The sequence below is a fragment of the Sardina pilchardus genome, chromosome 19 (genome assembly GCF_963854185.1).
Source record: "Sardina pilchardus chromosome 19, fSarPil1.1, whole genome shotgun sequence".
Classification (NCBI taxonomy): domain Eukaryota; kingdom Metazoa; phylum Chordata; class Actinopteri; order Clupeiformes; family Clupeidae; genus Sardina; species Sardina pilchardus.
Window position 1 is genome coordinate 7,023,184 of NC_085012.1, and position 25,356 is coordinate 7,048,539.

A 25,356-nucleotide genomic window follows, 5' to 3' on the forward strand; every position below is an offset into this window, starting at 1 on the left:
AAGTCCAAAATATACATGCTTTCCTACATGCATAGTTTTGAGCCAACTCTGTAAGCAACTACCTGAATCTGACTCACCCACCATTCCATGTTGTATCGATCAGAGCATGACAATACTCCTTTTACAAACACCACCATTTTCAATAATGACACTCTACATAGTTATACAAGTAACCTGTGTTGTGCAGAGTGCAGACCCACACCACACTTGATCCTTGGAGGTAGGCATATAGGACGAAGGGTACAACATTAGGCTAGATATACTACATTTAATGTTATAGATGCTATGCTATAAGATACTTTGTTTATCAACTTGCTACAATTTCTCTGGTGATCTGTGTGTGTATGTGTGTACAGTAGGCTACAACTATACCTGCTGGTTACTGAAACACAAGGCAGCGACTATTGTATTGACACAATTGAAATTGAAAATAGCTTTTAATATAAATGTATTTTTCATAGGTCTATTCAGTGTTTATTTCAATTATCACATTTGTATGCATCATATTAAACAGTCTCTAACTCACAAAATGCGTTCTCCTGTAGGCTAATTAACATTTAAGGGTCTAACTGTCAAATACAATTACTTAAAACACAAAACAGAAAAAAGTAAACAAATCATGTTTGGTTTCATATTGACTCTTCAATGACTCCACGTTGAACAGTTCCACCTTCCTTTCATTTTAAACAATAGCAAATTATACACTAACCAGGTATCAGATGTGCAATAACTGGTCTATATAAGTGTATATTTAACAAAAACACATGAAACTGCTCATTTCTGTTTTTTGTGCTTCTTGTGCTTTTTCTTCTTTGAGTGAGAGTGCCGAGCCTTCTTGGAGGACTTCTCATCACTGCTGTGGTCATTCCGTTTCTTCTCTTTTTTCTCTTTCTTTCTTTTTTTCCCCCTTTTCTCCTCCTGTTTATCAGACGATGGCACTGGCTGACTAGTTTGAGCAACTGGCTCTACTGTCTCTTCATCTGGAAGCAGACTGTACTGCGCTCCACCCTGAGAGAAGCAGTCCGCAGCAAAGTGACCCTTGCAGCCACATTTCTTGCATGTAGTGTTCAGCACAGCCTCTAAGGTTATCCTCTGTCCTGTAAGATCCTTAAACCTCCTCCTCCTTCGTTCATCTTGCTCCGCCATCACATTATTTGGGTCCTGGTCCTTTCCAGAGCCTTGATTGACAGCCTTCATGGAAAAGGAAAGCTTTACTTTCTCTCCAGTGATCTCTCTCCCAATCACCTTAATCCAGACTTGTTCTCCAACATCCACGATCTCGGCGGGGTTCTCCACACGACATGCAGACATTTCACTAACATGAACCAAGCCTTGTTTCTTGAAGCCCTCAACTTTGACAAATGCTCCATATGTAGTTACGGATACGACCTCTCCACGAAGAATACTGTAGAGATCTGGGACTCCATGCAGAGGGCCCTGCGCTGCGTTCTGCTGCTCATCTTCCTCCTCCATCATGCATCAATCGACACAATAGCTACTTACGAATTCAGCTGTCAAAACTACGCGAGCCAAAAGTGTTTACGTTTAGAGTACACGAACGGATCTTCTGAGAATATTCGTCTGGAAACGAAACACGCTCGCAACACAACAGGAAATGAACTGCTGGATCCGGTGGAGCACCCGGAAGTAAAACGGCCGAAACAAAGGTCCTTTACGTCACTTTGTAGTCCAATTGTAGTCTGTGTGGATTGAGGAATTAGCGCTCAGCCAAAAAAATCACTTTTAAACCCCATTCTCCTCATATCGTATTTTGAAGCTAATTAGATTAATGTGTATATCACAATTTTCAAGCCATGACCCTAGCTGAGCTGTTCAGTAACTTGAGAAACCTATTCAATTTATTATAGTTAGATTCCCCAATCATAGGCTATAGGCCTAGGCCTATGTTGGCGGGCTTTCATTCTGATTTAATTAGGCTACATCAGGTGTGTGAGTTTGTTGTTGGCCCTCTTGTGTGTCACTCCTGTCTCTCCATTCTGCAAAATCTGTAGGCTACTGTCGTCAACAACATGGCAAGGAACGGTGCGTTAGTGCTTGGATGTCATGTCTAACTTTTGCTGCCCTCATTTGTATGCGTGCTCAAAAGCTAGATTTACCGGTCAGATTTATTTAAGTGTGCACATGCTAAATCTTTGGTGACTATGCTGTCTGTAGGAGGGAGTGGGAAGTGTCTTGTCGCTGATGTTACATCCAAATTTGCTGAAAAACCTTGGAACGAAACATTCCAGCTTGTCCGACGGTGCATGGTAATATTTCAGAATATGCAAGCATAGGCTATGCCTAATTATCAGTTTTCTCACGAACGGCCATTCTTGCCTACCGTATTTAAGTTCATTGACAAGGTCAGAGGATGCACACCAATCTTTCACTACTTTTTCCAGGGCAAATTCAGAATAGATCCCATATCTAAACCTTTGAGTGGTTGTCTCCAGAGGCTACAGGAAGCTCTGAATGGTATGTAAGCCTGTTCTCTTTTTTCCCTTATTTAGGTGGTATGACACTTCACTTCAATGTAACATTTACCTTTGTATAGTGTCCTCGCTGAATGCCATGGTGTCCAGGTTGGAAGTCATTGCCAAACAGAGAGGGTTAGTCCTGGCTTTTATATTTGTTCAGGAGAAATAAATGCAAAGTAGCTAACATAACCTTAGACATCCTCATTCATCCAAGCCCAGCAACATTTCACACATCCTCACAAACTGATCTATCTAGTTGATCTGAGTAAGTACCTTTCATTGGTTTACAGGCCAAAGCATGTTCTTTGAATACTGTTGAGAGAGCACAGCGAGTTATCTCCTTTGACTTCCACACATAGGCTAGGCTCGCACCTGAGCCCCACAGAGACGGCCTGTTACCTCACAGCAGACCTGTTCTATTTGGAGGTGCTGCTCAAGCCTGATGGTGGCGTGGATGATGTAAAAGTAGCCCTGCATGGTGAAGCCCCAGTGGTACAGTAGCCCTGTTTCACACTCCATGTGCTTTTCAGTGACCCCATCAAACAATCAGTTGAGATGTGGTTTTATTTACATTTCTGTTTGGGATCAGTGGTAGGCCTGTTTCACACTCCTGTGCTTTTCAGATAGATAGATAGATAGATAGATAGATTTATTGATCCCCAAGGGGAAATTCAAGTGACCCCATCAAACAATCAGTTGAGATGTGGGTTTATTTACATTTCTGTTCAGGTCAGGATCACTTAGAAATTACCTTGCTTTTGAGAGGAACGGTTAAAGGTTAGGTGCCAGTTTCTTCTACAGGAGGAAAGTGACTCATAGCACAGTTCTGTTTATAATGAGGAGTGGTACAGTATATGAACATTTGCGAGTGACCCCAAACTTTTGAATGACTGTGTGATATTATGAATAATTGTGCATTGTTTTTACATTCTGATGTGATTTTGTTTTGTGTTACAGTCCAACAAGTTACTGCTTCAGCTGTTGAGGTAAGGGGAAAACATGTATACAGTTGATCTAGATATATGGTGTAAAAGATGAGTGAAGGGGGTCATCTGTTGCAGCAGGGTAGACAGTTTGGCTTGTCATTTAACTATTTTTCAGGCTTCCTTATTAAGGCTCAAATGGAGGTTTTCCTGCTGTGGAAAATGTAACATGATACATACTTGTGTGCCTTTCTAGGCAGAAGTTGTTTGATGACTTCTCCACAAAGCTGGATGACCTGTCATCCCTCTATAATATCCCTGGTGACAAGTACTGAGCCCTAACTGTTATCACATAATATAATGTAATCTGTGTGTATATCCACATGGGTGTAATCAATGTAAATATTTGCTTTAGTGATGTAAAGGTTAAGGTATGTACGGCTCTGCAGTTCATGGAGAAGGACTTGCTTACCATATCGCATATGCCCAGGTGAGGGGGAGCATTTGACTCTCAAAAAGATGAAAGTTTGTACAGCAGATGTTCTCTTTTTATTCCGACAGTAGGTCACTGAAACGTCTTGTAACCATTATTATTATAACCTCTTGTTCTAGATCTTTAAAAGAAAATGATGTCTACATTGACACTGTTTTGAATGGGAGAGTTGGAAAGATCGTGCCAAGCGGACCAGGTAGCTATTAATGGCCCCTTTTCTGATGCTGCATGGGTATGTTCTGGGCTTTAATTGCTTTTCAGTCAAGAGAGGGTTTTTGTGTGTGTGTGTGTGGCCTAGTTCAACTAGACCCAAGAGAATAAGGACTAACTCTCAGTATCTATGTCTGGAAATATTCTATTTCTGTTTTTACAGGAACTCCTATGAAGATCCAGTATGCCATCAGTCCCTCCAACAGGCTCTTACAGAGACATTGTGGGGGTATGTTTACATTGCAGATTCAACTGCCCTCCCTTGTCATATTAGTTTGTTCTCTATTCTCTATTAATTGTGTCTTTGCAAAAACCTTGCTGTTTCTCCACCACCTCTATAGCCTCTCCTGTGTCTCACTGCCTCTATCCTATACCTTTTGGAATGCATTTCGTACGTCTATCGGCTAGCAGTAACAGAAACAATGCACAGTAGGTTCTACTTCCACGTCTTTACATCACGTAGAGTCAGTGTTTAGGATAACACGGACGCCACTCGTCAGCCCATATGCCCTCCACAGACAGTTGGTTCAGGGTGAGGGTTGGGGTAAATCACCGGTGGGACAGCAGGGCATCTGGTCACCGCCGGCGGGGCTGAGAAGTCGTTTGGGTAGGGAGAAGGGTTATGGTAACTCTGAGTGTGGTTGTTGGTTCTGAGACAGGTCCTTCCACACATCCTTCATTTGTCCCTTGTTGTCTCTCCCCATGGTGTCCCCGTTTATTTCTGCATCTGCTTTCCCTAGACTCTCCATGTCTTGGTTTCTGAACCGTTTACATTTAGGGGGCAGCCGTAGCCTACTGGTTAGGGCTTCGGGCTTGTGCTCCCCGCACAGTAGGAAAAATGTGGGTGGGGGAGGAGTGTTTGAGCACTGCTCTCCCATACCCCACATCCATTGCTCGAAGTGCCCTTGAGCAAAGCACCCCACCAGTCGCTGCTGCTCTATGAAGGCAGCTCACTGCTCCGGGGTACTGTGTGATTCACCTCACTGTGTGTCCACTGTGTGCTGTAGTATGTGTTCATTAATTCACGGATGGGATAAATGCAGAGACCAAATTCCTTGTATGCGCAAGTATTCTTGGCCAAGAAGGCTGATTTGCATTTGCATTTACTTTTCCCACTCTCCAGTGTTGTGTCTGGCAGTGTTACTCTGTTGGAGTAGGATTACCTGAGACTGTACTTTCTCATCCTGCAGATGTAGATGGACTCACTCAGGATGCTGTTGTGACGCTGGGGCCAAGAGAGGGCACACACCGATTACAGCTGGCCTCTCTTATTCCCTCCCCCCCTCAGACTGATCCCCAAGGGTAAGCATAGGGGTCTGTTTTCTCCACAGTACCGCAAACCTGTGTTACAGTAAAAGGGTCACAAATAACTATGTAAAACGCATTGAATTCATTCTGTGTATGAAATGCAATATAAGCTTGTCTAGCCTTGAGTTGACTAACTAGCCTTGCGTTGACAACTTGCGTTGTTCGAATCCAACCATTTTAAGTCAGTCCTCTGATTGATTTGACTGGTTTGACTAATATCTAGATTTAATAAGAGGCTGGTTTTGCATTGTATACTGTTTGATAACTGCGACATAAATTGTGGAATTGTGCATAGGCAACTCATGGTCCCATTTCAAGTTGCATGCAATGATTGATATCTTTGTCCAGATTCAAGTCATGATATGATGGGCAGTGCCAAAGTCATTAACTTAAGTGTGCTTGTTTTAGCTTCCCACTGTTTAGTCCGCTCGAAGAAGTAGCCTCTGAATCTCTGCCTGCTACTTTCATATTGAGGCTGCAGCCAGCTGTAGGCCTGTGCTCATCTGTGATTCAACAGATGGAGAAAATCACAGGTAAGTTCCCACTCTGGGATAACAATATAAGCAAGTCATGTGGTATTGCAAGGTTTGCATGGTTCAGAATTATAGAGTATTTTTTCCAAAGTTGGCCATCTGCTATTTCTTTAACATTGTGTGTATTTTTCCACGTGGCAGTTAATAGTAATTTGAATTTGTGATTAAGTTGATCTAGTCTGTTGTGTAGCTATGTCTTTGTGCTTTGCATTGAAGATGTCAAACCTGAGGCTGACCAGCAGTGGGCGCCCTTGTTGCAGCTGCTGATAAGAAGCACATTAGGAGAGAAAGGCTTCCAGGAATCCTGGAATCCTGGCAAAGACGCTAACTTTTTAGTGGTTTGTGCATTATTGTTCATTATTGCTATGTCTCAGTGTTCCAACATTATAGTCCATTCTGTAATTGATTGATTTGATTTTAATGACCACACAGCCATGCTGGTGGAATTTGTTTTCAGCACAGCTCTTTGGTAGGCTACAGGTTCCAACATTACATTACATTAAACATTAAACATATAGATAGCATACATATTATATATATATGCTATACTATATGTTTAATATATATATAATACTGTACATACAGACAGACGCATTCATACATGAAGCATAAGGATCGTACTTAATCCACAATCTTCAGCGTTCAGAGTGCAGAATGTTTATTGCATTGCATTACATTACATTTGGTTGACGCTTTTTAACCAAAGCGACTTACAACATGTTAAAAACATTTAAGCTTTTAAGAGCCATTCTAGCAACAAATTAAAAACCACAATAAGTGCATCAATGAGTGTGATAAGTGCATCAATGAGTGCAATTATTGCTATGGGAATGAAACTGTTTTTGAAGCGGATTGTTCTGGAGGTGATTGTCCTGACATCTACTCTCCTAAAGTAGGGTTCAGACCAAAGATTCCCGACGAGACGAGCTGCGACGTTCTAAAACCTTGCAACTGCGACTCAACATGTTTAATGCTCTGCGACGGCTTGCAACTACATGCAACTGCTAATTCACACCGCTGCAACTCAGTCTCGTCGCGTCGGGAATCTTTGGTGTGAATTGGGCTTAAATCAGTTCCCCCATCTCTCTTTTCCTAGACCCTCCCAGGTAACCAGGTCCATGGGTATGCCCTGTCTGGCCCTGCATGGAGTGGGTCAGCATGGGAAGGAGCCCTTATTGACGCCATACCTTTCACCCATCCTGCTCATGTGCCTCTGCTCCTGGAGCTTCTCCGCTATCAGTCAGCGCTCAATATGCTCTTGGCCAGCTGCATCAAAGGTCAACAGCACTACCCAGGTCTGTTGCATCTCACATGCTCATGTTCTGTACTGATAACATATTAGTGTAGGGCGATATGTAGCAAAATAAAGTGTTTGGAACATTTCATATAGATTTTTGCAAATTATGTTTTTTCACTTCCTCAGACCCTATAGTTTGCAAAACTACCTGTTTCCGATTTTTTCCCGGGCTGCACAGGCCCGAAATCCAAGATGGCGGATATATCACCAAAAATGGCAAATAATCGCCTTTTTAAACATTTCAAATGGACATATGGTATATATTAGGTATAATCATTATATATATATACATTTTCTAAATAATTGAATTACTAAATATGACCATTAGTAACATGAGTCATGATAATCAACCAATAATGGGTGTAACTACCATTATGTTATTATGGTACTTTTATTTGCATACCCGTTGACTGATTATGTTTCCTTCACATAACCTAACTAGAAAAGCACTTCCGCAGACTTCCACCTGTATCGCTCTACCTAGGTTGTCATACATTTGAACCTAAACTATTCAGATCGCCACCACGTGGTCATACCATGCCATTACACCACAAAGCGAAAAACATAAACGCCTCCAGAATCCCGACGGCGATACGGATCACTCCCAAAATTTAATAGTTTCTTCTGTGGGTCATTTCTGACCACCTCTGAACATTTTATCATTTGAATTAATAAACTAGCACAGCCGTGCTAACGTGAAACGTGAGCTTTTTCAGGAAGAACTCAGTTCTGTAATCTTAACGATCTGATGGCAGGGGACCACCAGGAAAATGAACCAGCACTTGTGTGGTCAGACATGGACTTTTATAAAAGAGTTCAAAAGGTCATTAAAGTAGACTACATCACATGCCTACTACTACACTATATGTAAGAGACATAGGATGTGTCTTTACTGGATAGGAGTTAGTATAGGAATAGCCTCCCCTGAGCTATAATAAGAAAATGTATATTAATAATCACCCTGTTTGATCAGTTGCTACACTACAGTATATTGCCAAAAGTATTGGGTCACATGCCTTGACTTGCATATTAAATCCCATTCTTAATCCATAGGGTTTAATTTAATGTTGGTCCACCCTTTGCAGCTATAACAGCTTCAATTATTCTAGGAAGGCTTTCCATAAGGTTTAGGAGTCTGGTTATGGGAATATTTTACCATTCTTCCAGAAGCGCATTTGGGAGTCAGCCTCCGCTCTAATTAATCCCCATGTTCCTTTAGTTTCAATGAAAGGAGCTCTGAATGCTTCAGCATTGACCAAGGGATTTTGGACAATTCCATGCTCCCAACTTTGTGGGAACCATTTGGGGATGACCCCTTCCTGTTCCAACATGACTGTGCACCAATGCACAAACCGAGGTCAATAAAGACATGGATGATAGAGTTTGGTGTGGATGAACTTGACCTCCTAACCTCAACCTAATAGAACACCTTTGGGATGAATTAGAGCTGAGACCAGTCTCGTCGTTCAACATCAGTGTGTGACCTCACAAATACTCTTCTGGAAGAATGGTCAAAAATTCACACACTCTTAAACATTGTGTGAAAGCCTTCCCAGAAGAATTGAAGCTGTTAGTATCAGTTAGATATTTGAAAAAAGTGGACCAACATCATATTAAACCCTGTGGATTAAGAATGGGATGTCGCTTAAGTTCATATGCGAGTCAAGACAAGTGACGTGATACTTTTGGCAATATAGTGTTTCTGGAGGTTCTGGCTTCATCTGGAGGGAGATTATCATTTTTTTCATGCTCTTCCATTTCACTGCATGTGCCTCAGCCATGGTGCTACTTTTGTGGTCACCATAGATGATCTGTCTCGTGAACTTGTAACACCTCCTGTATCACCTCATCCTCAAAGTCAAGGCTATCTCCACACTGTGAGCGCTAATTGCACAGGGTTCTTTGCCATCTGGTCATGCACTGAATTCTTATCCTTGCTACAGAATCCAGTTAGGATCACATCCGATCATACAGTGCAGCTGCACAATGCAGTCTACCATCTTGTCAGTTATCAGACCACTGCAGGCTACCATATTCTACTTTCTCTTGATGTAGAGCATACCAGAAAGTTGCTTTGAGATTAACGCTGGTTCGACATAGGCATCATTACCAGCAGAATCAAGGACAACAGGTCCATGATAGCCTGATTCTCGCAGCATTGCGTAAGTGGAGAAGATGATAGTGTTGAGATGATAGTGTTTGCCTCAGACTGGTGAAAGCAGAAGTTCTGCATTGGTTGCTGGGTTGACAAGTTAGTACAGTGGGGGCCACCAGAGTAAACAATCTCCGCATCAACAGTTTGTGCAATGTCAGTCAGGTAGCCTCATATACATTTTTGTAGATGCCCCATGTTACTTACGCTACAAAGCAATGTGTTAAATGCTTTAGCCTTGACCTTGAGGAGGAAGTGTTGCAGGAAGTATCCAAGTTCACAAGAATCTGTGGTCACAAGAGTACCACAAGAGTAGCACCATGACAGAGGCAGGTGCAGTGAAGTGGAAGAGCATGAAAAATAAATCATCTATCAGTCTCACCCCAGATGAAGATAGCTTGTGCCAACGCTGCCTCTGTGACAACTACTTGGCATCTCTAGTACGCCATCCCTCCCTGAGCACCATCCCATGCCAATCAGACATGGATGGGAGTTGGTGGATGGTCATTGTCGCCCTGTCCGCAACACTATACCTGCTCTTCCAACTCATCTACCTGCATTAAGGGCAGTTGAAGACAGCACGGAAGATAGTAGTGCGAGTATGATTGGGAAGAAAATGAAAATGATGGTGTGCAGAGTAGAATTTCATCAGATAGTGGTGATTCAGAGTCTAGTGAGGCAGAATGCTCTGATTCGGACTAATCTTCTATTACTTTAAACTTCTTGGATGGTGGCCGTCTTGGGTTTTGGGGTCAGAACAATGTGTTAATGTCAAAAGGATGTCAAAAACACAATCCTTATGGTCAATTTACCACAAAAAATGTCTTCATGCATCATTTTAGGTACTCTGGTTTTTATATCTCTTATACATGATTGTGTCAAGTTTGCCTAACAGGGTTAATTCATCAGGCTTTATGGAAAAGTATAATTGTGTATCATCTGCATAAGAATGGAAATGAATGTCATGTTTCCTAATTTAAGAACCATGGGGAAGCATAATGCAGGGAAAATAAGAGGGGCCCCAGTACTGAGCCTTGAGGCACTCCATATTTTGTCATAATCTGGGTAGATGGTTCGTTATGGACCAGTACAAATTGTCGACAGTTGGTAAGGTATGATCTTAATCAAGTGAGTGCTGAGTCTTTGATGCCTATGGTATGTTCAAGCCTATCAAGTAGTATGTCATGATCTATGGTGTCAAAGGCAGTGTTTCTTCTAAACGTCACATTTTTGCCTTCCCAGATGGTGGCCATCTTGGGTTTTGGGGTCAAAACAATGAGCTAATGTCAAAATTATGTCAAAATCACAATCCTTATGGTCAATTTACCACAAAAACTGTCTTCATGCATCATTGTAGGTGCTCTGGTTAAAAAGTTCATTTGTGTATTAAAAATGATGTTTTCGCTCTACCAGATGGTGGCCATCTTGGATTTCAGGGCCAAGATGATGTCTAAAACTCAAAATGAGATGTATAGGGTGTATAGAAGTCAAATCAGTCAACAAAATATATTTGCCAGAGAATAGTCACGGAATTACTATACTATATGTTATTTTTTGTGATTTTTCTGCATACATTGACCGCCATTTTGAATTTTGGCACTAAAAATGATGAAAAAAAAATTGGAAACAGGTTGTTTTGTATTCAATGGGGTCCTAGCAAGTAAAAAAACACTAGTTGCAAAAATCTATATGAATCGTTCCTAAAATAACACAATTCCCCTCACTATATTGGAGAGAGCCATGATTGCTGGCTGATATCATTATGCGATCAGTTCATGTTGAGTGGAATTACAGGAGTAAACCTTTGTGGGTGGTCTTTTCTCATTTAATCATTTCATTTGTTGTTATTCACCAGGCTCACATAATAGCGTTAGGATTGGCTGGCAGATGCACAGTATTTTCACCTAATCTGCTACAATTTAGTCTCTTCACTACCCAGCAAGCTGGATAGTGGGAGCAATAACAGGTGGCTGCTAACAGACTATATGATATTAAGGACAGCACTACTACTTGAATAGAAATGAATACTCAACACAGATACTGTATGTTGGGGCAGCCATAGAATGACTGGACTGGGATGGAGTTGGCTGCCTCCATTATTTTCAGGACACCTCAGCTGCGTGGTTATGAATCATTATGAGTCTTTTGAAGGACATTGTGTTGATGTCTTTCTTCTGTATGTTCTACAGGAACATCATCTGATCTGTACTGTGAGGTTCTTCCAGAGTCTGACTCGAGCTTCTCCATAACGTTTCTTCTTCCTGGAACTAGCTCTCTGGCTGTTTGTAAGCATTTAATCAAATATTCCACCGTTTGTATTATGTATCTAAACAAAACTATTAAACTATGAAATATTGTATCTTTCAGTGTTGGTGACTGTAGTAGACATCCGCCAAGTGTGTTGCCAGCTGTTTGCGCCTACGCTAATTGATGCCGACATGAATGACTACATCTCTAGGGTTATGACACGGTACTATTATGTTTACCTTCATTATTTTTTTACTTTTCTGCATCAGATAAATATCCTTTCAAAAATGCGCCCCAGTATGAAGCATCAATCTTACAGCGCAAGACATTGACCTCTCTTTCAATTGTTTGGCAGGTGCATGTCGATTCCCATAACCATGCGGGCAATATACAAGCGTCTAATCTTCACGGATCCATCCGGCACGACATCTGACCCTGAAATCAGTACTTCTCCACATGAGGTGAACACGGCAGTCTCTGTCGTGGTGGACCACTCCCTTCCTCCAGCACCAGATCTTCATACTGGGTTATCCGAAACGGAGAGTCTTGGGCCATCAGAAATGGTTAGCCAAACAGGAGAGCATCCGGGACTAGTTCCCCAGAGTTCAATCAAGGAGGAGGAGGAAGAGGATCCTGCCATGTGTGTCTCTCCCTCTCCTTGTTATGTCATGGCTGTGTCTTCAAATCAAGAAGTGAGTGATTCAAATACAGAGGCTACTGCTAACCCTTATCCCCTGTCCTCCGTGTGTGTATTTCCACACTGGTCAGCCAGTGGGCATGTAGCGGAGTTTGTATAGCACTGGTCACAGGTGTGTGTGTGTGTGTGGAGGGGATGGGGGTGCCAGTGTAATAGTTGTTTTACTGGCAAATGCCAGTGTAATAGTTGTTTTAGATAAATTCCTTAATAAAGATAGTAGCTTGGTATTAAATTGTTGTGCCATAATTGTATTTCCAAAATCTTAGTGTTTGCTGTGTTTTTTTTAATCAAGGCCTGCATGAAAGAAAGATGTCTGTATATTGGCTGTATATTTTATCATCGTTGTTTTTACTCTTGTAGACAATAATCAGGATTTGTAATGAGAAAGCCAGACTGCATGCACTGAGCCTCACGTGAAGCCAAACTAGAATAGTATTGAGCAAGAATTCTCATGGGAACTCTTTACAGGCAGAAAATATGGCTGTCGTGGTTAGCCGTTTTCTGGATTTTCTCTTTTTCAGGGTCAGTGTGTGTTGTGTTGTGTTTTGTTAGTGAAGAATCAGTCTTTGTGTGCTTTTGTCCTGGCCCAGTTCATGCACATCCAGCTTTTAGCCCTATCTGCACAGAAATGTTGTGTCCATCCATAGATGTTAGTGTGATCCAGAAAGAATGAATGGAAATTTGCATGAATGATTTGTGTCCTCTTTGTCATCTCTTTTTTCTTTTCTCTCTCTAAATGGTTCCCAATAGTTCGAACAGTTTGTCCAAAAAAACGGCGTAGTCTGGGATCTGTATTGACAGTTTTCCTCCATTTGTTTATGTACCTCTCTAAGGATTGCGTGCACATTGACATAAGTAGGACTCTTTAAGGCAGGAAGTAAATTGCATTCTTGGTGTGCATACCACCGAGACTGAACACTTGGCTGTAAAAGGACTGTGGGGCTTGGCATTTGACCCCTTTGGAGACAGCCAGAAACGTCCACTGATTAGTACCACGCGAGCCAAATGAGGACTGTAAAAATCAGAGCCTGCTTCGACACATGCAACTCTCCCAAGAAACTGTCCAATTCTGAAATTAAACAGTTACACAAGCAGTCTCCTTCAATACAATTGGCGATGAAGCTTTACTGTTTTTTTGCTTTTTTTTTTAGGAAAACAACAAGAAGGAGGAGGAGGAGGGAGGAGGATTGGAGTGGGCATGAGAAAGGAAGGGTCTAGCAGGAATATTCCCATTTTTATAGTAGTGGGAATACTCATTATCAGTACAAGTAGTGATTATCTTCCTGTGTGCAGCCACTGGCAGGAGAGAGTCATTCTGTGAAATAGGAAAACAGAATTGGAGGTTGTTTGAACAATCACTAGGCTGGATATCCATCAGATATGAGGTAAAAAGTATTTTGGTTCAGCAGTGTACAAGAAGGCTACACATGTCCCCATTTTCTGTTGTTAATGCAAGACGCTGGGTAAGCATTGACACACCTAGGTCCATTGTCTGAGCTCCTCAAAGGCCACAGGATGTTACTGATAGGAAGATCGAGGAAGTAATAGAATGATAAAAATATCTTAGGTGTTTGTTTCACAGTTCCTGTTGTTTCAGGGTTTACAACAGAATGTTTCCGTTAATAGTGTTCTGGGACCACTTTATTTAGTTATTTATTTTTATTTTTGACAGGAAACTTTTGGGACAAACAAGTCAGTGGTTCACAAATATGCTGGCCCCCCGACTGTGTTAAGCAGTCTACTATGTCAGTTCACCACACTATTACTGTGGTTGAAAATGTTAATTGTTGTCTTTTTCCTTATGACTAATTTAAGAAGTGTTTTCTCAAGGGTAGACCCTACCTCTAGAACTCAGGGAACAAATACAGAAACATTTTCTTCTCTCTTGTTAAGTAACCAAAAGCCCAAGCCGTAAAAAATGCAGCTCATTGCCTGACTTTTCAGAACCCAAACTCATTGACTCTGCACCACAACTTATTTTTTTTTTTACACTTGTTAATTTAACCCTATAAGGCTATACCATATTGTTATAGTGGTGAATGCATCTCATGGCGAAGTGAAGCTCATGGATGGATTATTATACAGCCTAATTAAGAGTTCGACCATTCGAAAGGGATAGGCTATAGACTTGTCGTGGGCTGGTACTCTCAACTGTGGGCTGAGGTAGACTATACCCCAACTTGTTGATAAAAGATAGTGAAAGGGAGGTGGCACAGCCATGTTTGAGCAATTCAAATCAATAGGCTACTCCGTATTCTGGGAAAAAAATATATTGGCCTCACTGTAGGCCTAGTCTAGAGCTAGACCTGTTATGCATTTAATTACTGTGGTTAGGTCTGAGTTGAATATTTGTGAAGTGCCTGGACAGAATGATTTGGTGGACGTTCGCGGTCTCTTTAACTGCAGTCCTGCCCCTATTCCTCTCGCAAATTGTCATCTCGCTAGTGAAAAGCAGACTTCGGTAAAAGTTGGTCCACTTGCTCTGTCAACGGATGTGAATAGTGTGTCGTATTTACGTTGCCTTTTAAGTTTCTTCTGGACATTCTAGGATTGTGTTTATTTTCCGCATCTAGGCATTGGCTCTTCAGAAAACAATGTAGCCTGGTCTACGCGACTGTGCTATTGTATTCCGCGTAGCCTATCCGTGATTTGCGCAATGTAACTGAGACCCTCACCCAGTTCTCTGCTTTTATGGACTCTAAACCAATGTCGAGTACGTTCATATTGGATGCATATTTTTTTATTGACATCGTGATTGTGCATGTCGTTGGATGACAACCTCATGGATATCCCTGAGTTTTAAGTGAAGTTTGGGCTATGCATTCATTGGGATGGGTGCAAACAATGGGAAGCACTGTGAGAGTGAGGGTGAGTAGTTCTTTAAAACCAAAGGAATCTAATCGTCTGCTTTCGTCAGCATGGTCTATAAAGGCGTTCACTTTATTTGGACGCGATTGAATTTGCTTTGCGTTTTAACTCAGTCAAAAGGATATGCCTGTCAAAATCCTTCGCTGTGTAGACCAAAGTATGGGTTGCAGATGACAAAAAAGGATGTCACAAGAACTTTTCCAGCTTCGGTCTGTTGAATCTTTATTTGGCTGCTGTTTACTCGTCCCTGACGTTTTCTCCACAATGTAATGAAACGATACCACACTGACACACAGGTGCTCAATATGAACGTAGGCCTATTATTGCTTCAGTTTATTTTCGTGTTCTGCAATGAAGCAGGTGAATGGTAGGCTATGTAGCCTAATTATTTCAATCCAGTTTTCCTTTTTACCATACTGACTTAATTTACACCATGATAAATAGGCCTACTTTAAGTGATCCAAGCAAAACTCTTTCAAGTTGGTCTTAATAAAATTATTGAATAATTGGTCTTTTCAAGGTTCAGTTTATTGTGAAGATGATTATTATTTTCATCAAGCCATCGGTATGCTGGCACACTGCAAAACTGTTATGTTGATGTTAGGCCTAATGGTATTTGGCAGACACTTGTCCAAAGTGCTTACAAGTATGCTTTCCCTGCCACACACATTTCAGTTTGATCACGAGGGCATGTAAATGTTTATTAGATTGCAGCTTACCATCTGTTTAAGGTAACAGGTTGGATGTAGGCTAATGGAGTTCCTATAATATGGCTGACTGTTTTGGGATCATGACATAAAGCAGGATGGAATAGCAACCTTGAGTTATGTCAAGATGGATCCACTGTGTTATTTAATTCTTACATCAATCTGACTGACTGACTTTATTTGAGTGCATATGTCCATGGTACCTCACCAACCACCTGTGACACTTCAAACACGATCAATGCATTAGATTGAAAATGTTAAAAGTGTAACCACACTGAGCTTGGTTTAGGCCTGTATTGGCTACTAGGCAAAACTATTCTCCTCAATAGAAAGATGACACAGGCTGTCAAAGGGTAGAGCTGGGTTCTGCTTATAGTCTTGGCTCTGCCTTGAAGGAGACCGGTCAAAAGGGAGGATACAGGCCATTGGAACGGCTAAATACAACACAATATGATCCAGCAGAGGTGTCACTGTCAGTGTGGTAAGAGAGCAGACTGTTAAAAAAAAGTACACACTTTCTACAAAGACCAAATATTTAGGGGGGCGGTGTTGACATCCCATATCGATGTATTTAGCCAGAGTCTATGGATTTTACACCTCCTTTGTCAGACCAAACATGTTCAACACAGCAGTTAGAAATCCATTGTTCCATCCTCAGAAACCATCCCAATCGAACTGACCACAGAAGATGCCATTTGTCCCAGGGCTCCCAAGAACTGAGCTGAACAGATTGCCAATGTTCTCATGAGCTATTCCAGTTCCAGCTCGATCCTCCTAAGGTGGTCCTTCTGCTTCTGAAAACTCAGCTATCCATCCATCTCAATAAAGGATACGTGTCTACAGAAAATAGGCCTTACATCACTGATCATAAAGGTTCTGAAGAAGCAAGTGAATCAGACTTTACATCTGGCACTGAGTCCTTCCGCGTGATTAGACCTTCCTGAAGAAAGGGTATTTTGAATATTAAGAAATATTGTGAATATAACATTTATTTTTATTGGAACCTTATGTTCTTCTGTCACTATGACATAAGTAAATGTGGATTTCATTGATATTTAAAAAAAAAAAAAACGAATGCAAAAACATTCAGCTTTTGTGACCACATTTCAGCATCCAGCAGGACAGAGTTCAAAATTGACCAGGGCTGCATTAGCTCTCCTTAGCAACCCAAAATAACAAAGCACTCCTCTCTACCCCTAACGCAGGGTGTTCGGAGGACATTTGGGGTCCAGCAAAGTGGTGACTCACATTCTGTGGAGTGGAAGCAGAAGCATTAGCAGATGTTCTGACTCAATGATGTCACCACAGCATGTCATCAGTATGGCAAGGCCGAAGAAGACAGAGTCCATGTGTTATTCTGTTGCTAAAACTATGGACATGTTGTGGAAGGCAAAAAAATGTGAAAACCACTGCAGGGTAATACCGTATGTGGGTTTTACGCATTGTGGTTATTAATGAGGTGACTGGTGTTCTATATCTTCTCCCCCAGCTCACCACAAGAAGCTGAATACCAGAGGATGTGGACTAGTGTCATCAAGTGCTCTCGCATCGGATCTAGATGTTTATACACATGTTTCATGAGGATTATCCTGTGTGTGTGTGTGTGTGTGTGAGAGAGAGAAGGAGGTGGGCTTGGGCCAGAGAAGGAGAAAGGAGTTCAAATGTATTCTCCGTTGCCTTAAGATGACCGCACAGATACATCTAGATGACAAAGTGAAGGGGAAGAGCGAATGTCAGCAGCATCCACATGCCAGCTCACAGTGGCACTCTCTAATGCAGGTTAAGTCCTCCGATGAGAACATCATCAGTTGAGCTGTCGGTCCACACTAGTTGTATAATCATGGTATTTCTAGAGAGAGAGAAGAACAGACATTTGCTGTACCTTTGAACGCTGTAAAAACATGGATTTGGTGATGTCATGGACTCATGTTCCTCTGAAAATGGCCAGAACGCATGTCTATAGTTCTGTTCTATAATTGAGTTTTATTGTGTTATCAGGGCTATGTGTTGAAAGTAATCTTCCTAATCTATCAATCCTTTCTTCTTCACTGTATTCTTTTGAGGGGGGAGGGACGATGATTCAAATTATGGGGCGTTTGGGGAACAAAGAACTTGGCAGTCTTGCTGCAGCTGAACATATGTTCCGGAGAAGTAGCCAGGTAGATGCTGTTTTTACAACACCTGTTCAAATATTGTGTCTTGGCCAGCCCAACCCTGATCTCTTAACCCTGATGTCTTGGCAGATGCAACTTTTTACTGTTGTCCTTCAGCGGCTGCCATTACTGCGCTGTAACTGATGGTGCACTAATCGTTGGTGCCGTCCTCTGAACGTGCTCCTTTGCCTTGCAGGTAAGGGAAGTTCCGGCGTCTCCTCCGACGTGAGCTCCAGCACAGATCACACGCCAACCAAACCTCCTAAGAATGCAGCTACCAGCGAAGGTAAAGCATCTGCTCCTCATTATTGACAAACTGCCCGAATTCCCCTCCCCGTCTCCCTTTTTTTTATGTAACCCAGACTATTTTTGGAGGAACTTGTGTGTTCCTGGGATAACCATAAATTGAAAACAAACTCAACGCTCCCATCAGAAATAAACACCCGAAGGCTTTTCTTCTTGGACCAAAGAATATTACCCCCCCCCACCCCCAGCTCCTATGTTTGTCCAGCATGGTGGGATCTCTGAGGCCAGAGAGTTTCTTGAGAGAATGTCTGTGTCTAACTGTGTGGCTGACAGAGGGAGAAGGACAATGCCAAAGTTTTTTGTGCCTATCCACTATGACATTTGTTTTCCTATTACATGTACTGCAATGGTGCTACATTTGACCAATTCATTCTTTGTGGAGGTCAGATTTGGGGTGGATATCACAATTTGTGTGTGTGTGTGTTATTTTAGCTTGATTTACCTCCAGCCTTGTTGTCCACGTCTGTTTTACTATGCAAGGGCATGATGTGGACCACACAAGACTGTGAAAAAGTCGGGCCAGTGCCACGCTGTTTTGACATAATAATTCTGTCTGCAAACCTATAATCAGTGTTATCACAGAGGAGCAGAGATTTCCTTTCTGGGTGGGTGGGAAGTTTCTTTATCAGTCTTGTGTGTAGTAAGACGTGGAATGATTTTCACTCCAACAATAATATCAGGCTGGATTGTGATTTCAAAATAATAATGAAATAACAGTGCCACCCCTGGCAGAGAAACAGACGCTCGACTTTGGCTTTAGCTGCAGTATAATATTTTAGACACAAAAATGACCTTTTTTCACAGCTTAAACATTTGGTCAAGACATGTTCATCATCTGAGCAATTTTAGGAGGTTCACACAAACAAAAAACTCTGTGATATCAACTACAGTGCTCAACTTACACTGAGGTGAATGCATGCATAAAATACTCCTCAGCCAGTAGACAGTTGATTCCTAAACTGGGCTGTTAAAAACTAATCTTTGTCCCCTTATAAGCTGTAACATCAAACGTAGATCCTTCTTGGTATAAATGCTAATTTGAGGGACTCTTGAGGCTCTTTGGAAGTAGGTGTTGAGCAGCCGTAGTTACACAGCGTCACCTGTTACCCTTATTGCATACTGGCACATTTATGTGGAAACACACCATGGGGATGGTGCGAGGAGATATGTTTCAAAGCAGGCTTTATGGCTCACTTGTAAGGGCAGTGTGTGGTTTGGACCGTCTGTTTTCAAGCTCTACCCTGCGGGCAGGCATTGTTTTCATTACACCATGGCGCTCTCACCCTCGTTCCCCCTGTGCCACTGCACAGACCCAGAGAGCTCGCCTGGGCAGCATGCCAGCCTCACTAAACATTCCTTCATTTTGCGTGTGTGTGTGTGTGTGTGTGTGTGTGTGTGTGTGTGCGTGTGTGTGTGTGTGTGTGTGCGTGCATACATGCTCATATGAAAAGGAGAGAAAGAGCACATAGTGCCAGGTGTATGCCACTGTAAGTGCTCTGTGAGCGCTCTTCACACTCACACAGTGCAATTCTACCACTTAATGTGCCTGCAATTTCGGTTGTGCTTAGTAAGCCAATACAGCTTCCTGGCGGATGACCCACAATAGTATTGCATGCACTTACAGAAGAAGGGCAGCATTTTCATGAGGCAATCAATTGGTCGATTGTTGGATTTCCAAGCTGTGGCTAGCTCTAGTTAACAAAATGGGAGGATATTAAAACCTGACATTTATTTTTCTTGGAGGGCTGAACGTGAATGAATTTAATGCTGGAAATCTCAAGTAAGCAGTCTCTGGCTTCTGTCTTGGCAAAGAAGATGCCATAACGAATGCAGAGTTGTAGCATTTAACATAGCCTAGGTGCTGTTATTGGTGAACGTTGACGTTGTAATGACACTGAAATGTGAAACAGAGAACAAAGGCGATAGATTAGCTGTTAGAAGGATCTCAACATAGGCATACTCAACTAGATATTTAGGGGAACTTCAGCATTTTGAAGAAAAGGATTCAGAGCCTCTGAAAGGTTTACATGAGTTTTCTTAGTTCTGAGGCTATGATATTTATATATATATAAGTGCTAACATCTGGTCCATTGGTTGTTGGCAAGCACGGTGTTTTGATCTTATGAACTTAATGTGTCTATAACATGCACTGGATTCATGATTCCTGAGATAATTGTCTATAATGCTTAATTTGTGATTCTGTTCAGCCAGAGAGAGGATACAACTCCTGCCAGTTTCCCTTAGTGTCCCTGGTAATGACAGGCTGTCGTGTTTACTGCATCTATCTCAGTCAGAGGTCACAGTGTTTTCTTCAGTAGAAAGCCTTTCTGCCGCTAAACTATGGCCCATCTTGCATACACATATATTTAACTATGCGCACACACACACGCACACATGCACACGCATACACACACACACACACAAACAAACACTCACTCACTCAGCCAGGTTATGAGAGACAGAGACACTGACTTGGAATGACTGGGAGTGACATGGAACCTTGTCTTCCAAACTGAAGGATGAGCTGCTCATCTGGATTTGACCTATCTGCAAGAAAACAAACACATGCCCTCAGCCAATATGCCTTAAAGTGTCAGTGAGATGTGTTTTCCGTGTTGTTGATCAGATTCATAGTCTGAGTCAAGACATTGTTTTGTTTTCCAAGGAGCACACTTTCAGCCACTCTTTGAAGAGTAACCCTCGTGGTGGAACAACAAATGTGTTTAAACTCTGCACAACACTGCAAATAGCTGAGCTCTACAGATGTTAGATTGTGGTCCTCTGTAAAATTACTTGCAAGGCTGACTGAAGTGCCAACGCCCATTAAACCCTAATAAATATTATGTCAGTTTTTAATCTGACATTCATAGTTTTAACAGCATTGTTCCGTTCTGCAATTGCTGAAGTCTTTCACATTAATGCACAATATCAGTATGACCACATCAGCGTTTGAACAGAATCTCTTTGCGCAAGGATTTTGGGGTGTGCTGAGAATTAGTTTCGTCTATAATGCGAATTTGAAGATGGAATCTTCGAAGGGAAGAAGAAACTCACTGGTGGCTGTCTGGCTGTAGCACAGCCAACTGCTAATGTTTTGAGAGACTTTGTTACCAGGCCTGTTAAGCACAAAGTAATTACATGTTCTCAAAGAGCCACAACCACAGCAGCCACTATCCCTACTTAACTAATCAAAATGCAGTCTGCGCCCCAGTAGCATGATGGGCACACACAGCACCTCAGATGCAGGAACCATTTTGGATGTAAGTTATGAGGAGATGCCACTGGATTCTTTGAATACCTAGAGATGGAAAGTGACTGCAAAGTTGACTGGTGTCTTAGATATGGTTGAGTACTAAGTAGTCTAATGCCTCTGTCAAGTGTTCATGGAACACTTACAGGAAATCATGCTGATCCATTGCATTTTTTAACTGCATCTTCCATAGTTTTTTCTCCAAAACTAAAACTAAAAAAAAAAAAAAACGTTAATGAATTTTCATTGGGACTCTCCCATCCCAGGTGTCGCTTCCATCAGCCATTTGCTTTGTTTGTCGTTTCTGCGGCATATTTGAAACTGCCGATCTGCTGCTGTGACTGGGAGCCCCAGCGTTTTTACATTCCTCACCTGGGATGTGGTTCAAGTCAAGACACACAGGAGAAGTTCAGCCCTGGGCCTGGAGTCTGGACCACGTGTCCTGTGCGAGATTTGCTTTGGCAGCGCTGTGGTCCAGAGACACGTTCCACTGCTCAGCTACAGTTTCTCTAGGAGAAGCACTCTTAAACTGGGATACTTTCCACCCAACACAAGGCCAATCGTGTGTGTGTTTCTAGCCTCTGCTGCATACATATTTAGATTCTTAAGTATCATAAAAGTGATGAAGACTGCAATGGAATTTCTTGAATTTCCCCTTGGGGATCAATAAAGTATCTATCTATCTATCTATCTATCTATCTATGGCAGAGGATTTGTTATTGCCCACAGAATGGGCAAGACCTGTTTCAGGTGAAGGATGTTTAGTTGAGAAACGCCTCATTCATGGACTGTAATGTCATATTAATCTATATACTGAATATAGCTACACACTGGCGAGATCAAAGCCATTGGTCTGGCTATTGGTGAATTCCCCCTTCCCTCAATTGAAGTAGTTCAATGCTCTCTAACAAGAAACATGTGCACAGCACAGTAGAAATAAACAGGCGAAGAAAAAAAAAACCTGTCCAGTCTTTGAATGTCTTTTTTTGAATCAATTGAATGCATCCTGGCTATCTGTCTGAATGTGTTATTTGTTTGTGTATTTTGTCACTGGCATATATATACCCATGAGACGATTCTTCCTTCTTCCTATTTTGGAAAATTAGAAACGGCTCACGCTCAGGATGTCATGTTGTGTTACGAGGTTCAGTTCAGTCCGTGTTGAAAACCTCAAAGTGGCTTTCCTCAGGTTTCCTTTGGCACTGTCGTGGCCGAGGGTCATTTAAAACCCTGGAGTGGGCTGCTGGACAGGCCTAGTGTGGGATTTGTAAAATACTGTCCTCCTCTTTTCTGGTGCTTCGAGGTCAACAGAGGAGAAATCATGTGGGCAGTCTAAACAGTAAACCCTGGAATGATCTGCCTGGCTCCAGAATGCTAACACTCTGACCCTCCTTTGGGCGCCTAATCCCCGCAGATTGCCTCGTGTTTATAAATAGGTTGCGTTACTCTCGTCTTCCATTTATTTTTCTCCTCATTTATTTTCCCACTCAGATGTATATGCGCCGTGTCAATATTGATCTTTGCCATTCCAGGGAATGAGAGACAGGGGAGACATTAGTCACTGAAGCGGTCCAAGATGGTTATGGATGTGAAACTTTCGTTCACATTCATTTAAAGGAAGGGGACGTCTTGTTCCAAGAGACGAAAATAAAATCTGACCAGCTAGGCTGCAGCCCTTCCCAAATGTGTTGGGAGACGCCATTGTTCATTTGCTGACATTTCATCAGTTATTGTTTATACTAAGTTATGACAAATCTGAATGTTTGCATTATTGCGAATTACTTTTCAATAATCATTCATCTCTTGGGCATGAAGAATTGCAGAGGTTTGGTTTATTAAGATCATGCCTTGGCTATGCCCTCGACCCCAATATAGAAAAACTCATGATAGAAGTGGTACCTAAACTGAGCTTACCAATACATCTTTCCTTGTGTGCTACCAAGATTAGTTTTGTGATGTGTGTCAGAGGACAGGAGAAACATTATCAGACATTCTCAACACATTACATTACATTACATTTGGCTGACACTTTTTAACCAAAGCGACTTACAACATGGTAAAAACATTTTTAAACGTTTAAGAGCAATTCCAACAGCACATTTTTACAACAATAAACAACAACCACAATAAGTGCATCAATGAATGTAGTAAGTGCATCAATGACTGCAATTGTCCGCGGGATAAGCAAGACTAGTTGTAAGTTGTGCTATGAGAGGAGATGTTCTCTGAAGAGCAGGGTTTTCAGACTGTTTTTGAAGATGGAGAGGGTAGGAAGAGTAGGACTAGATGCTATTTGTACTTTCGTGGGACTGTCTTGATGAAAGGTTCCTCGTGTCCCAAGCCCTTTATTTGGAGAGTGAGTGTACTGTTCCTCGAGAATGTCTCACAGGTGCCAAGGTGTGACTCTGAAACCTGCGTTTGGCATCCAGACAGCTGTGAGACCATACACAGTCTGCTGAGAAGGTCAGATCGGGTTTAAGCTGTGCAGTACTGGAGAAAACCAAAGCTTGCCATGCAAAGTGAATGAATGAGAGGACTTGTGAAGGATTTACGGTGGAAAGATATCATCACCTGGTGGTGCTGGCTGAGAGACATGACATAATTATAGAATTATGTGATGATTTATTGTAGGAACTCAGAGCATGCTCCATAGAGCTCCCTGCTACCACCATGTTGTGACACTTGACACCAGTGTAGTGGTACAGACTGTAAAACGCACTGAGGTAGCCTAAGTTTGTGATTCAATGGTTACTAAGTTTTTGTTTAATAAAGAATGACACTTTTTTTTCCACTGTTTTATTTTAGGTAGGAATGTAAGCCGTGTAACGTAGCCAAGCAAAGTTGCAACAGACATGAGTAGCAGGTATGCTAGCAAGGAGACTAAATCCATGTGTCTGTAGCATGTCAGTTAAGATTATGGAGGGATGTTTTACTCACTGCAGTTCTGAACTCTTTGGAGATCGTTACACTAGCTTGTGCCTGCTTAGCCATGTTGGTTGCATGGAGATGCAGATGTTTTCCTACTAATTCCTACTAAATCATTTCATTTTCAAAACATTCTATTCATTTCAGACCAGAAAGGCTGCAACTGAAGTGCTCAGTTTGCAAACGGTAAAGACAGTTTTGGTAGACTGGTATCATTTTGTTTTGAGCATGCGCGGTGCTGTCACTGTCTGCTGTAGCCAGTTCCACTGATGATAGCTGAAGATAATTGTAGCAACAGATGCTGTGCAAACGGAACACTTCAGTTACGCGCCCGGTATAGCCTCCCTGTTAGATTCTTGATCAGCTTTCATTCCATTGCAGTCACCACATCCTAAATGATGCATGATCAGAGTATTTGTCACACATGGCAACTTCGTAGGGAAAAAAAGGGTCTTACACAATTCAAACCACAGAGCAGTGTTTCTGGAAGTTATAAATTCAGACAGATTTATTGGCTTAAATCTCTCTCTAGAGTGAGTAAAAGCATGCTTAAAGTATCAACTCCCAGAATGGATTTGTGTTTGTGCAAAGGAGTATTCTGCTATATCAGGCATTCTTTGATTCATTTACATCATCTTTCTTTATAGTCAAATCTCAGAACTCTTTTTTCACATTACCGGTATAAGTTGGTAATGATATAACAGAGCAAAAATTCAGCATATCAAGATATAGTCTCAGAAATATTCTGTTTGTGGTCTGACAGCAGTTCCTGAATGTATCGTGCATTTTCAAAGGGTTTCCAACGACTAG

At 41.8% G+C, this 25,356-nt stretch overlaps 3 protein-coding genes across 5 annotated transcripts in view; 2 read left to right on the plus strand and 1 right to left on the minus strand.

The window, feature by feature from the left end:
* Positions 1-418: 418 nt before the first annotated feature.
* zcchc17 (zinc finger, CCHC domain containing 17) lies at positions 419-1,630 on the minus strand. Its single transcript, XM_062520953.1, has one exon. It carries the CDS (start codon positions 1,474-1,476, stop codon positions 775-777), a length of 702 nt encoding a protein of 233 aa, XP_062376937.1. The 5' UTR covers positions 1,477-1,630; the 3' UTR covers positions 419-774.
* A 305-nt stretch (positions 1,631-1,935) lies between these two features.
* LOC134066271 (mediator of RNA polymerase II transcription subunit 1-like) lies at positions 1,936-12,569 on the plus strand. Of its 2 annotated transcripts, XM_062521551.1 has the most exons (17): positions 1,936-2,043; positions 2,176-2,267; positions 2,403-2,475; positions 2,555-2,609; positions 2,837-2,969; positions 3,435-3,463; positions 3,657-3,728; positions 3,816-3,890; positions 4,013-4,089; positions 4,267-4,332; positions 5,294-5,405; positions 5,820-5,944; positions 6,161-6,282; positions 7,041-7,239; positions 11,583-11,678; positions 11,761-11,863; positions 11,996-12,569. In XM_062521551.1, exons 1-17 carry the CDS (start codon positions 2,031-2,033, stop codon positions 12,435-12,437), a joined length of 1,884 nt encoding a protein of 627 aa, XP_062377535.1. In that variant the 5' UTR covers positions 1,936-2,030; the 3' UTR covers positions 12,438-12,569. The 2 variants fall into 2 exon arrangements, with proteins under 2 accessions (XP_062377535.1, XP_062377536.1); XM_062521552.1 differs by lacking the exons at positions 3,657-3,728; positions 3,816-3,890 and having other exon boundaries at positions 1,949-2,044; positions 2,174-2,267.
* A 2,018-nt stretch (positions 12,570-14,587) lies between these two features.
* The window catches only part of LOC134066272 (F-box/LRR-repeat protein 7-like), a 21,934-nt gene continuing 11,165 nt past the window's right edge, over positions 14,588-25,356 (plus strand). The window contains exons 1-2 of one of the 2 annotated variants that reach the window (XM_062521553.1): positions 14,588-15,205; positions 18,262-18,351. In XM_062521553.1, coding sequence (XP_062377537.1) covers positions 15,169-15,205; positions 18,262-18,351 — 127 coding nt within the window. In that variant the 5' untranslated portion in view covers positions 14,588-15,168. Of the gene's footprint in view, positions 15,206-17,967; positions 18,072-18,261; positions 18,352-25,356 lie in introns of those variants that run through there. The other variant, XM_062521554.1, reaches the window with a different exon arrangement.

Coding starts and splice junctions, on each gene's coding strand:
- zcchc17 (XM_062520953.1), bottom strand. CDS start 1,476: ATGATGGAGGAGGAAGATGAGCAGCAGAACGCAGCGCAGGGCCCTCTG.
- LOC134066271 (XM_062521551.1), top strand. Junction 2,610..2,836: donor GTCATTGCCAAACAGAGAGG/GTTAGTCCTGGC, acceptor TTCCACACATAG/GCTAGGCTCGCACCTGAGCC. Junction 5,945..6,160: donor ACAGATGGAGAAAATCACAG/GTAAGTTCCCAC, acceptor TTTGCATTGAAG/ATGTCAAACCTGAGGCTGAC.